We start from the raw sequence: 12,081 nt of genomic DNA, 5'->3' as shown, positions 1-12,081 counted from the left end.
ACAATGTAATTAATGCACTGCGCAGGGTTAATGTCCTCGGAAGCAGACAGAGCCCAAATTTCTGCTTCATGTTGTTAGAAATATGTCTAGACCATGAAATAATCATCACAAATGTTCTGAGAAACTCAGCATTCCCCCCGGTGACATCCAAAGAAAAATCAAACCCAACTTTTACAACTGGATATTAAGAATGAATTTAAATTCCCATTGTAGTATGATACAGACAAAAAGAGCTGTATTATCTGTCAATATCTTTTGATTTAGTATTGCATCTCATTTGAGAGGGCCTCATTTACCCTCAACATGAATCTTAAAGGCAAATTTAGAATGGAAGTTAGGCGTTGGGGAACACATTGAAGAAAGTGCAAATAAAAAATATTTTAAACTCAGAAAGATGTATCCTCCACTGATCCTGTGGGATTCTGACTTGAGGCATACTTCCTCAACCAGTTCTTTTGTATAAGAATTACTCAGCTGGGTGTGGTGACGCTACTGTCCCATAGTAAATGTATTCACGTACCACCCCACTCCCTTTGGAGCCTATTAAAGGCCATTGTCTGCCTGTCGGACGGATTATTGGCTTGATTCGCATGTCTGTTCAGAACCAAAGCATATAGATAAGGCATTCTACAAAAGTTGTACCAACGTGTTTTAAATCACCTTTAGTATAGGTAGTTAATGATGGACTCGGCCTCATTAAAGTGTGGTTTCCAGCAGTGCCATTTACTTTACAGTAAATGCTACTTCCTCATCTTTAAAACGGGTATAATGATATTTTCCTAGAGGATTTGTTGTGAGGATTAGAGTTAATAATTGTAAAGCTCTCTGAACCGTGCCTGGCAATACCCAGTGCGTATGTGTCCATTATTAAGGACCAATGCTCCACGGCATCCCATGGATTTAAATTTAATGCTCTTAAAAAGCAGAGAAACCAAAACTGTCACACTTTCCCAACGCTCTCTGATTTTATTAGCTGTTCGAGGCTTCCGACGCATTTAGAACATGACAGCAAGGAAGGTAACACAGTCAAAAGAAGAAAGGGAACGCCGCGTTGTTTGTTCGCGAGTTCCATATGTGCCTTCGTCGTTCAAAAATTCGAATATGACTCTCCCGGATCACCCTTTGCGATGACACATATTCTTTGAAAACACGGTTTTGTTTCCTTAAGTAAAACGAATCCGTAGACAACCTAAGAAAAAAAGCAGAGCGTCTCTCTTGACCACACAGATCTGGGTGAACAGCGGATGCTTACACACTGACATTTCTAAAGGGTAGGCAATTAAGACCTCGCTGAGTCGTTAAATCACTCGGACTTGTCAGAAAAAAACAGCAAGAGCGCCACGAGGCCTCAGACTCAGACGCAACCAAGAGCATCCAGGGGCAAAGCCGAGCCGCCGGGCGTCCGAGTCGACCGAGCTCCGCGCCTCCCGCGGAGACCTAGAGGCTTGTTCCCCGCGCCTCCGCGGTGCTTTCAAGGCCTAGGAGAGACCGGCGGCCTCGCTGCGGCCGGGCCGGGCGAAGAGAGGAGGGGCGGAGCGGGAGTTCCCCAGCTCGACCGGGCTCCGGAGCCCCGGAGGGCGCGCGCCACGGCCGCGGCGGAAGGAGGAGGGGCGGGGCGGGGGCGGGGCGGGGCGGCGGGCGGCCCTGCGGGCGCGGCGCGCGTTTCCGGCGTGCGCGGCGGATCGCTCGGGCGGGGGCACCGCCGGCTCCTAATCGCGCACAATGAGACAGCGCTGAGCGCCGGAAGTGGGGCCGAAGGAAAACACGGAGAGGGAGCCCGGCCGGGACAGGAAGAGGCGGGGGACCGCGGCGGAGGTGGTGAGTGCTCCGGGGCGCCTTCTCCCCGCGTCCCTCCCCGACGAGCCTCCGGGGTGGGTCTCCGGTGGGACCCCTGGTCTCCGGAGTAGAGGGCGGGCCCGGCCCGGGAGAAGCGTTGGCTCCATCCCCCGCCGGCCTCCTTGCCCCAGTTGCGAGCACCTGGGAGCCCCCAGGCCGGCGGGGACTGAGCTGTCGGATTCGAGTCCGCATCTTCACTTTGTGTCAGACCCTGCCGGCGCCGGAGAAGAAGGGACTTGGGTGGAGGCACTCGGCCCCGGCCTCCTGGCCGGCCAGGGGGACCCCGGAACCCCATCGAGGAGGCAGGTCACTTCCTGCTTCCTGGTCCCCGAGGTGGCTTCGTGGCCAGGAGTGCGGGGACGCCTCCTCTTTCTCTGCCTCCTGCCTCGAAGGGTGGAAACTGAGGCAGATTGGGGGTGGGGCAATAGACGGGGGTCGAAGAGGGAGAAATGCTGTCCGTGACAAAACCAAACTTGTTTGGGGTTAGAGAATGAGGACTGGGGAGGTTAGCTGGAGTTGTCTCTTAGTCAGAAACCTAGCCCCTTTGACGAGGGGAGCCTTGATGGGGAGCGAGCTCCTCCCCAGCCCAAGCGACCGAAGACCGAAGCCCGTCGTTCTGAATAGTGGTGGTGAGGGGAGCGGAGGCCCTTCCCTGGAGGACGGAGAAGGGACAGAAAAGTGGCGATGAGCTACGTTCACAGAAAGTTTCGGTTACTTTGTATAACACTTAAAAGTAATTGCCAACTTTTTTTTTTTTTTTTAAATACTGTTTCCGGATTTTTCTAACAACATAGGCTTGGGAATGAGGGTTTGGTTTGGTTTTGTGGAGAAGTGCTTTTGTTTTGTAGGTAAGGACAACCGACTTGATATGAGTAACATTTTTTAATACTGCAGTTCTCGAGACTGTAGGGAGCTTCCCTTAGTTACAGATGTAATCTTCGTGTTAAATAGTAAGTACTAATTTTCGTGAAGATATTACAGGATTCAAGCCTCCCAACTTCTAGTGTAATGTGCTCATTATTAGAATGTGATGGAAATTAGGAAAAAAAGAGTTCGTATAGGCTTTTGAACATCTGTGCAATAAACGTGTGGTATTTCATATGCCTGGTATGATATCTTGTTGTAGTTTGATGATTTCCCAAAATGCCTTCTTTCAGGTGCAGAGTAAGAAAATTGAAGTCAAAGACCATGGGAGATGCACCAAAACCTTACTTTGTGAAACGTGCTAAAGACCGAGGGACTATAGATGATGAGGATTTCAGAAGGGGTCACCCCCAGCAAGATTATTTAATAATGGATGATTATGCTAAAGGCCATAGCAGTAAAATGGAAAAAGGCCTTCCAAAAAAAAAAATAACACCAGGGAACTATGGGAATACCCCCAGAAAAGGACCATATGCTGTTTCCAGCAATCCCTATGCATTTAAAAACCCAATTTACAGTCAACCCGCTTGGATAAATGACAACCACAAAGATCAGAGTAAGAGATGGCTCTCAGATGAACTTGCTGGTAATTCAGACAGTCGGAGGGAATTTAAACCTGGACCTAGAATTCCTGTTATAAACCGACCAAGAAAAGACTCCTTTCAAGAAAGTGAGGATGGATATAGGTGGCAAGATGGAAGAGGCTGCAGAACTGTAAGACGACTACTTCATAAAGACTTGACAAGCCTAGAAACAATGTCAGAAATGGAAGCGGGAAGCCCTGGTAATGTGTTCCAACTTGTCAAGTTACAACCCCAAAGTCACAATGTCTTTTTCATCCAGATTACGTTTATTATTTTCAGCAATGCAGTTCTGATTTTTCATAGTTCCTGCTTATTTAATGTGAATACTTTAAAATTGTAATCATGGTAATTGGGCAACTTCAACACAGTGCATGTACCGGTCACTTTAAAAGTTCACTTTGCTATGAGGCTGATTTTACTTCAGTAAACGTATTTCCCATGGGTGCCTTTTACAGAAGAGGGTGACTCTATCACCCTGAGGACTCTGTCATACTTTCTGAGTGGTGTATATGCATTTTCTAAATTGTGTATTGTAATTTTGTATTTGAATAGCGAACGTGTCCGTAATATAAATGACAGAATATAAAGCTAAAAAAAAATTGTATTCAACATAAGTACACAATACAGACTATGTTTCCTGTCACAGAGGGTTATATGTCTTTTGGATGGAGCAGCAGTCTCCAGAGGAGAGTAGTCCAAGATTTTTTTTTTCTTCCAAAAGTGACCATGGCAAACAGGCTGGGACACATTAAGTTTTGAAAGTCAGAAATACAGATAAAAATTTTGCCTGTTAGTTTCTGTAGTACCAAAACCCATTTCTGAGTGCCCTCTGTTCTTGATAATAATTGCCTCAGAGTGATTATACATTTTTCTAAAAGATGAATAGTAGATTTTGTCCATGTAGCAATGATTTCTATAAACAGGAAAATTATCTAATGAACAGTAAATGCTGAAATGAAATAAACTCATAAATATGAAGGAAAAGTAAAACAGTATTTAATCTGAAAATGTAAATTATGCTTGGAAAAAATGGGTTGTTAAATATATTGGCTGTAAGCCTTTTTTTAAGATTTTATTTATTTATTTGAGAGAGTGTGAGAGCGAGAAAGAGAGCATGCACGAGCACACGCTCAGGGAGAGGAAGAGGCCGAAGCAGGCTCCCTGCTGAGCAAGAAGCTGTATGCAGGACCCCATCCCAGGACCCTGGGATCCTGACCTGAGCCAGAGGCAGACGCTTCCTAACTGACTGAGCCACCCAGGTGCCCGGCTGTAAGCCTTTTTTTAGTGACCATATAGAATGGGTGGCAAATTGGCCGGCACTTTAAAATTTTTTTCAACTAAATGCGTCTAGGCAATGTTGGCACTCGCTTAGGTATCCAGAAGCCCTTTTCTTACGTGTTATCTCACAGTGGCCAGTTTACATTTATGCATGTTACTACTAAGGCATTTGAACTTGTGATCTGGACTTTTAGAACACTTAACAGAGAAAACATCATTTGTTATCTTTAGGGGGTCTTATGATAGTATTTTTTTTTTTAAAGAATATTTTAAATTTATTTATGAGACAGAGACAGCCAGCGAGAGAGAGAACACAAGCAGGGGGAGTGGGAGAGGAAGAAGCAGGCTCACATCAGAGGAGCCTGATGTGGGGCTCGATCCCATAACACCGGGATCACTCCCTGAGCCGAAGGCGGACGCTTAACCGCTGTGCCACCCAGGCACCCCAGGGGGTCTTATGATAGTATTAAATGGGAGAAAAGGTGCTGTTTTGTATCTCTTAAGGTGGGAAAAGCAAGAGAATATGCCTTGTATCAAATAGCAGAAATAGAATGAGGTGTTAAAGGAATCCCAGGAGAGAGAAAATCTTGGCTGCGTAAATCTTTAAGCTAGAAAGAAATTGAAGGAATTGTCTGATCTAGTGCTTTTGTCGTGATACATCAGGGTACAATCATAGTTTTTCCAAGCAAGCAGCTGTGGCCTGGGAGGTTAAATTTCTTTTAGCGGGGTGGTGGATGTGGAAGTGGAACTGAGGCTCAGTGCTGTGCTGCTTTGGCCATTAACTCAGCCTCACTGGACCTTGAATCTGACAGAGGGAAACCAAAGGCATATTGATAATTTCTTGGCTTTTGATTGGTGTTTTTCTTTCTAAAAGTCTGTGTAGATAAGTATTTCTGTATTACTGTATTCAGGTAGAACATGGTCATCTTAACGCAGTTACCAGTAGTCTTTTAAAAGAAAAAGTTGGTCTCGAGTAGCATTATGAAAACAAAGATTTATAGAATAAAAGTTTGCAACCAGACAGACATTAGTAGGGACTGTTAACAGACTAAAAACTTCTTGTATATGTATTCTTGTTTAGTCTGAAAAGCAACTAAAAAAGTTACTTTTAAGTGGTTTTGAACAGGAAGTACATGCATTTTTACTGTCCTTTTAATTGAAGACAATCCCCAAACCCCCGTGTTCTCTCTATATGAAAACTAGGTGTGTGCTTTCACAATTGCTAGATGAAGGACTGTTCAGCTTCTAGCCCTTGGATATCTTCATAAGGGAAATATTAAGCTTTGGTATAAAATGACTTACTGTAGAGAGAAATTCAATTTGAGGTATAAACTTTGCACTGTATTCAGGATCCTAAAAAGGACCTCATTAAAGGGACTGAAACTTTCCTTGAATCAGAGTTCTGTCTTATTAAGGAAGGGTCTCATTAAATGATATGAGAAGACAGTAAAAATTATCTTAGAGTTGCTTTGTTTTTTAATACTTATTTTCTATTTTTCAGTTCTACGTTACCGCCCTGTACTTCATCCCTCAAATATCCTAGATTGCCAATTTAATGTATTTGGGACAATGCCATTAGTGATCTTAGCTGGAAAATATCCACTCATATACACATGTCCTTTGTGAATGGAATAATGGGCCATATGCAAATAAAACATGGGAGACTTGGAATACTGTATATAGAGAATTCATGTTACAAGACACCTGCGATGAGCCAGGTAGTCTTCCTCTACGTAATTGTGGGAACTTTTTAGCAATACCCTGCTTTGTCTTTCAAGATTCCCTTCAGTGAGATTTTATTTGACTGTTCTTATCATGCAGTCCTGTGAAACTCAGTTCAGAAGGTGATACTGTCTTGTCGGTTATGGTCTAGTCTAGATGTGAATGGATGTGCTACAAGGGGGTATTTCAGTAAGTTCTTTCCGGTGCTTATAGTGTTAGATAAAAGGCTGATTTTCAGAATTCCAGCCATGCTTTAATCTTTATTTTAAATCCCATTACTTTCACTTAGTCATTAGTCCCTGAACAAGTTATTTCCTTGGTCCAGCATTTCCCCATCTGTACAATGGGGATATAATATCAGCATCCATGACAGGATCACTACAGGGATTAAATGAGGCAATGCACATAAAGGGCTTGCATTGCATCTGTCGCATAAAAAATACTCAGTAATGACAGCTGCCGTCATCATCGTCATCATCATCAGACAGAATTTCTGCAACCATCCACTCCTCTGTATAAAAACAATAAGGAGTGGGACACCTGGCTGGCTCAGTTGGAGCTGTAACCCTTGATATCAGGGTTGTGAGTTTGAGCCCCACTTTGGGTGTAGAGATTACCTAAAAATAAAATCTTTAAAAAGAAAAAACTTAATCGTGCTCTTTGGAGGGAAATTGTCATTCTGGAAGATGACAGCAAGTATAGTTACATAAAAAGTCTTTGTGATTCAAGAGAGGAGGAGTTAAAAAAAGGGATTTGGTTCCATATCAATTACTGTTTTATGAACTAATGTGGACTTTTCTAATGGGTATTGCACATATTGGTGTAAATCTCTAATGAGTGTTTGCCAAAGTAAGAAACTTGTTATGAACACTGAAATCAGATGTAATTAGTTAGAGTAGAGCTTGTAAAGATATGCAAATTAAATGAGAACAGACACACCTCTAAGTTAAAAGAAGTGCTTATCTCAGAAATTGATGCAGACCGAGAGCACAGTCCTTAAAAGATGGTGGTAATTTAATTGGGAGCAGGGGAGTGTTAAAAAGCAAGTATTAACAGTAGACTGGTTTTTCTCTGCAAATGACTACTTAACCTTTTAGTATTTTATTTGTTTGGTCCAGTCTGATGGCTTTTTATAAAAACAACAACTATTTGTCCCAATACTTTAATTTCTTTCAATTGCCGTTTATTATATTATAGAAGCAATTTATAGCATTTCGTTATATATTCATCTTACAGTACTTTGAGCACAGTGCTGCTACTTTTCCTTTAGAGCTGTTGGCAACAGCTTTTTGCAAATTAGAGATCCTGTACCTTCCTTTTCTGACTCAGAAGCTTTTTCAGCCAACTGATTCGTTGTAACTGCTGTACAAGAAATGAGTTCCACTGAAAACTTGATATAGGAATAGGAGTTGCCTCATGCAGGCTTTTTGGTAGGTTTATATTTTAGCCATTTAAACATTATTCAAACCATTTATCACAATTTTAATTGGGGAAATGAGTTCTATTTTAATCATGTGTAATATGGATAGATTTATTTTCAGAGCTTGATAGATGTTATCAAAGCTATTTAAAAAAATGTTTATAGATCAATCCCACAGTCCTCTTCAGTTTCACAGGTAGAAAAGTTGTACATTTAAAAAAGGGAACAGATTCACTTATTAGTTATAAAGATTGTAGAACTAACAGTAGAGTTTAAATGAGTTAGTCTATACTTGTAGAAAACTTTTATTTTAACCAATGGCCTTTTTTCTTTGAAATGTGCTTAGCGTGCAGGCTGTCCAAAGAAGCTAAAATGAAAGTAAAGATAAGATAGGAACTGGTTGTCCCCAGTAAATAAAATTTTGGCCTGGACTTCTTATATCCGTATAGGGAGAGGGCCCAATTACATGAAAGCTAAATTTACAAGTAAATGATGGATTTTCATTCCACGTAAGAATGTAGTTGATTTCTGAGTTCTTTGGAGATCATAGCGTCCGTTTTTGCTCTGTTGAGATTGTTCACTTACAAAAAATGAGAACAAATGTGGATAGTTTTCGTTAGAATAACAGGTATACTAGAATATATTCCATATATTTATATTGTATATTATAACATATTAGGTGTATTAGAATTACAGGTACACTTGCCTTCAGAGAATAATTTTTACTGCTGCTAAGTATGTTCAGAGTATGCTTGGAAGAAATGATAAAATCACATCGTAGGGTTGAAGCAAATTCTTTTCCAGTATTCCCAAAAGAGGATTCCTTTGGGTTGCTGTATCCAGATGAGGTGGTCAATGAGTATTCACACATTTTATCCATGGAAGAGCTTTCCTTTTGCTGTGTTCAGATGTCATTCAAATAATCACATTCTTTAGTTAATAAATATGTATGAATAAATATGTATGGTCTGCTTTTTTGTCAGAGTGGTATTACTCAATATTGCCAATAATATTTTCCCCCTAACTTAAGAAAACAAGAAGCAGAGGTCCAGACCTCGGAAGCCACGTAGGACTAGAAATGAGGAAAATGAGCAGGACGGAGACTTGGAAGGCCCCGTGATTGACGAGTCTGTGCTTTCAACGAAAGAGCTCCTGGGCTTACAGCAGGCAGAGGAGCGATTAAAAAGAGACTTCATTGACAGGCTTAAAAGGGTAACGTCTTTTATTTGTTACTTAAAATCCTTGTCTTGGTTTAAACCATGCTAGTAATTGGAACATGTGCTTTGATAAGTTGGGTATCCTACTACAGTTATTAGCATTTAAGCACTGTGAGTTCAAAGTGGTACTTGATTTGATTTAATAAAATCACTTCCAAAAAATGACTATAGGATAGTGGTAAAGAATGACAATAATATATTAACAGTTTTTAAAGTGATGGGGAAGTCATTTCTGGCTAACTTTTGTTTGCCTACGTTTTGGAAGATACGTATATATGTCTCTCTAAATCTCTTCAAATTATAGCGACCAAGAAACTACCCTACAGCTAAGTACACCTGCAAACTTTGTGATGTTTTAATTGAATCCATTGCATTTGCCCATAAGCATATCAAAGAGAAGAGGCACAAGAAAAATGTTAAGGTAAGTTTAATGTGACCCAAACAGATATGTTTAATTGTCAGTTGTTTTTACTTGTCATCTTTGCGACTTTCCTCTCTTTAAGGCTATGATATTAATAACTTCACTACTTATATTACCGAATTTATTTTAGCCAAAATACTTCACATTGGTCAGATATGTTTTGCTGGGCAGTCTTGTGAATTTCATTAAGAACAGTATCAGGATGAGTGAAGTCATTGATGGGACCTCGGTATATGCCCTTATGCCAGTAATAATAAAGCAAATAATTTGTCATTGCTGCTTTTAATGTTATTTCCCTGCACTTTTTCCTTATTTTTGCCTGCCTTCTATTATCACTTTATGTGCATAAAGAAGTATATGTGTTTGATGAGCTGAAGACTAACACAGCTAAGGTGAGAGGGAGAGCTAAGAAAAATATTCCAGAATATTCTACAGGGTGTTGTCTCAGTGAATGGTAGAAGGTAAAAAAACTGTGTGAGTCATTTTTAATCTCAATATTGATCTTAAAAGGAGAAGCAAGAGGAAGAGTTGCTCACTACGTTACCCCCGCCTACACCCTCCCAGATAAATGCAATTGGTATTGCCATTGACAAAGTGGTACAGGAGTTTGGCTTACACAATGAGAACTTGGAACAGAGACTAGAAATTAAACGTATCATGGAAAATGTGTTCCAACACAAGTTACCAGGTATTTTCTAGATTTGTTTTTCTAATATTTAGCTACCTAAAAGTGCCTCATGCATTTTTCCAACCCGTAGTAATTTTCATCTAATAGAAATTGAGTTACCGTGTCCTGAAGCTCTTAATTTTTGGTGTGTTTTTGTTCTTTTTGGCTTTCCCCCAAGGTAACAGAGACTGTTACGTGCGCTGTCATTAAACCTGTCTTCGTTATGAATTTCATTGTACACGTGTACTTTAAGTTAAATGCTCTAGATTTTGAGGGCACTGTGGGACTCTTGTGTATCTACCCGTTTACCTTCCTACCTATTCAAATTGACGCAACATTTTGAGTTAAAATAAAAAGTATATTCAAGTCATTCTCAGGTTTTGTGTGTCTGAAAAAGGTTCTGTTTAACCACTTTTAAAAAGAATTGCAACATCTAAAATGAGCTCTGAACCTGTTTTGTAATAGATTTTGTGTACTGTTGATTAATTTTCCAGGTTATGTCTATGGAGCCACAGAAAACTGTTTTTTAGAAAGCTCCACAAGTGATTCTAACCCACAGTTAGGATTGGAATCACCATTCAAAGTTTTATCACCATATGGCCCATAGAACTGTTTGTCCTACTGAAAGAGCATTCATATAGCATATCATTCATACTTGTGTATACTTTCATAAAAATAAAGGGCAAGAATCTGTTCGTTTCATTATATCTGTATCTCATTCTTTGTGTTATAGCCAAGTACCTAGAAAGGCATTTGTAATGTCAATGATTTTTGCTGTAGATTTCCATTATAAAATTTAATGTACTTTGTCATGGAAAACGGTTAAAATTCAAAGAAATCACTTGACTTAATAAACCTGAAAAACCCCACAAAATCCCCTGATGGGAAGGAGATAATTTTTTGGCATAGTAGTAGTAAAACATTGGGGGGAAAATGCCATAAATAAATATAGGCAGCACACACACACACACATGCATGCATGCATGTGCACATGTCTTCCTCTGAAGAGTGAATTGCTTGTTGCCTAGCATTTTAAGTTGATATTGTAATTATTTTTCAAAAGTTTTCCTAAAGAGAGTATATCATGTTAAGGGTTTTTTTATTCATAGTCATACTGAAAAGTAACTTTATGTTGAAGGTCATTTTTATGGTTATTTCATTGAAACATGATCTTTACAGTAAATTACACCTGCGTGTGTTTTCTAAAAGGTGAAATGTTTGCATTAACTCTTTAGTATTCTAGCAGGTTTATGAATATAAGACAAAGTTAGGCATCCATTTTTACTTTCACTTTGTAAAAATCCTTGCAAATATTATTTTCTGCACAAAACATAAAATAATTTAGAATTTTTTAAAACATGTTCTACAGTTGTCATGAAAGAGTAGCTGTTAAGCTAAACTACAGACAATATAGGCTTCCCTGTTAAATAAAATGAAATGAAGACAAGAGCAAAGAGTCAACCATTCCTTTTTGTTTATTTATACCAGACTTGAATACTGTCTTACTTTCATGTGTAGTTTCAATTGATGGTTCCGTTTCTGAAATAGCAGTGTTTTGTTACGACGTTCGAGAAATTTCACTTTATTTATGACTTAATTTTTTTTTTTTCAGATTGTTCTCTGAGATTATATGGGTCATCCTGTAGCAGATTGGGTTTCAAAAATTCAGATGTAAATATCGACGTTCAATTTCCAGCCATTGTAAGTACAAAATAAAATGTTGGAATTTTCACAGAGTGGTATGGAAATTCTTTTTTTCAAGTGTGAGCTATCTAAGAGTATATTTAGATACTTGAAGATAATATAAGTGGCAGCTTTTTCCCCTAAAATTTCCAGTTCCGTGCTCTTCTGCCGACCTTCGATTTTAGAGCATTTCTTTTAATACTGTACAGATTTTTGTAGTTTTTACTCTACAGATCTTTTATATTTTCTTCAAATGCTGGTTTTCTTTTTTTTTTTTTTTTAAGATTTTATTTATTTATTTGACAGAGACAGAGACAGCCAGCGAGAGA

General features: G+C 39.7%; 1 protein-coding gene across 19 annotated transcripts in view; it reads left to right on the top strand.

Annotated features, from left to right (window-relative positions):
- The first annotated feature begins 1,670 nt into the window (after positions 1-1,670).
- Positions 1,671-12,081, top strand: part of TUT7 (terminal uridylyl transferase 7) — a 62,996-nt gene continuing 52,585 nt past the window's right edge. For 4 of the 19 annotated variants that reach the window (XR_007189815.2, XM_044391118.3, XM_044391116.3 and 1 more), the window contains exons 1-5: positions 1,702-3,544; positions 8,795-8,976; positions 9,286-9,402; positions 9,913-10,090; positions 11,682-11,770. Coding sequence is in view for 18 of the 19 variants with exons in the window: in XM_044391118.3 (XP_044247053.2) it covers positions 2,980-3,544; positions 8,795-8,976; positions 9,286-9,402; positions 9,913-10,090; positions 11,682-11,770 (1,131 nt within the window). In the remaining variant the exon portion in view is untranslated. Of the gene's footprint in view, positions 6,341-8,794; positions 8,977-9,285; positions 9,403-9,912; positions 10,091-11,681; positions 11,771-12,081 lie in introns of all 19 variants that reach the window. The other 15 variants (XM_057305694.1, XM_048218291.2, XM_057305693.1 and 12 more) reach the window with 13 other exon arrangements.

This window comes from Ursus arctos, unplaced genomic scaffold (assembly GCF_023065955.2).
Source record: "Ursus arctos isolate Adak ecotype North America unplaced genomic scaffold, UrsArc2.0 scaffold_33, whole genome shotgun sequence".
Taxonomy (NCBI): domain Eukaryota; kingdom Metazoa; phylum Chordata; class Mammalia; order Carnivora; family Ursidae; genus Ursus; species Ursus arctos.
The sequence above is the reverse complement of the archived record's forward strand: the minus strand, read 5'-3'. Positions and strand labels throughout refer to the sequence as shown.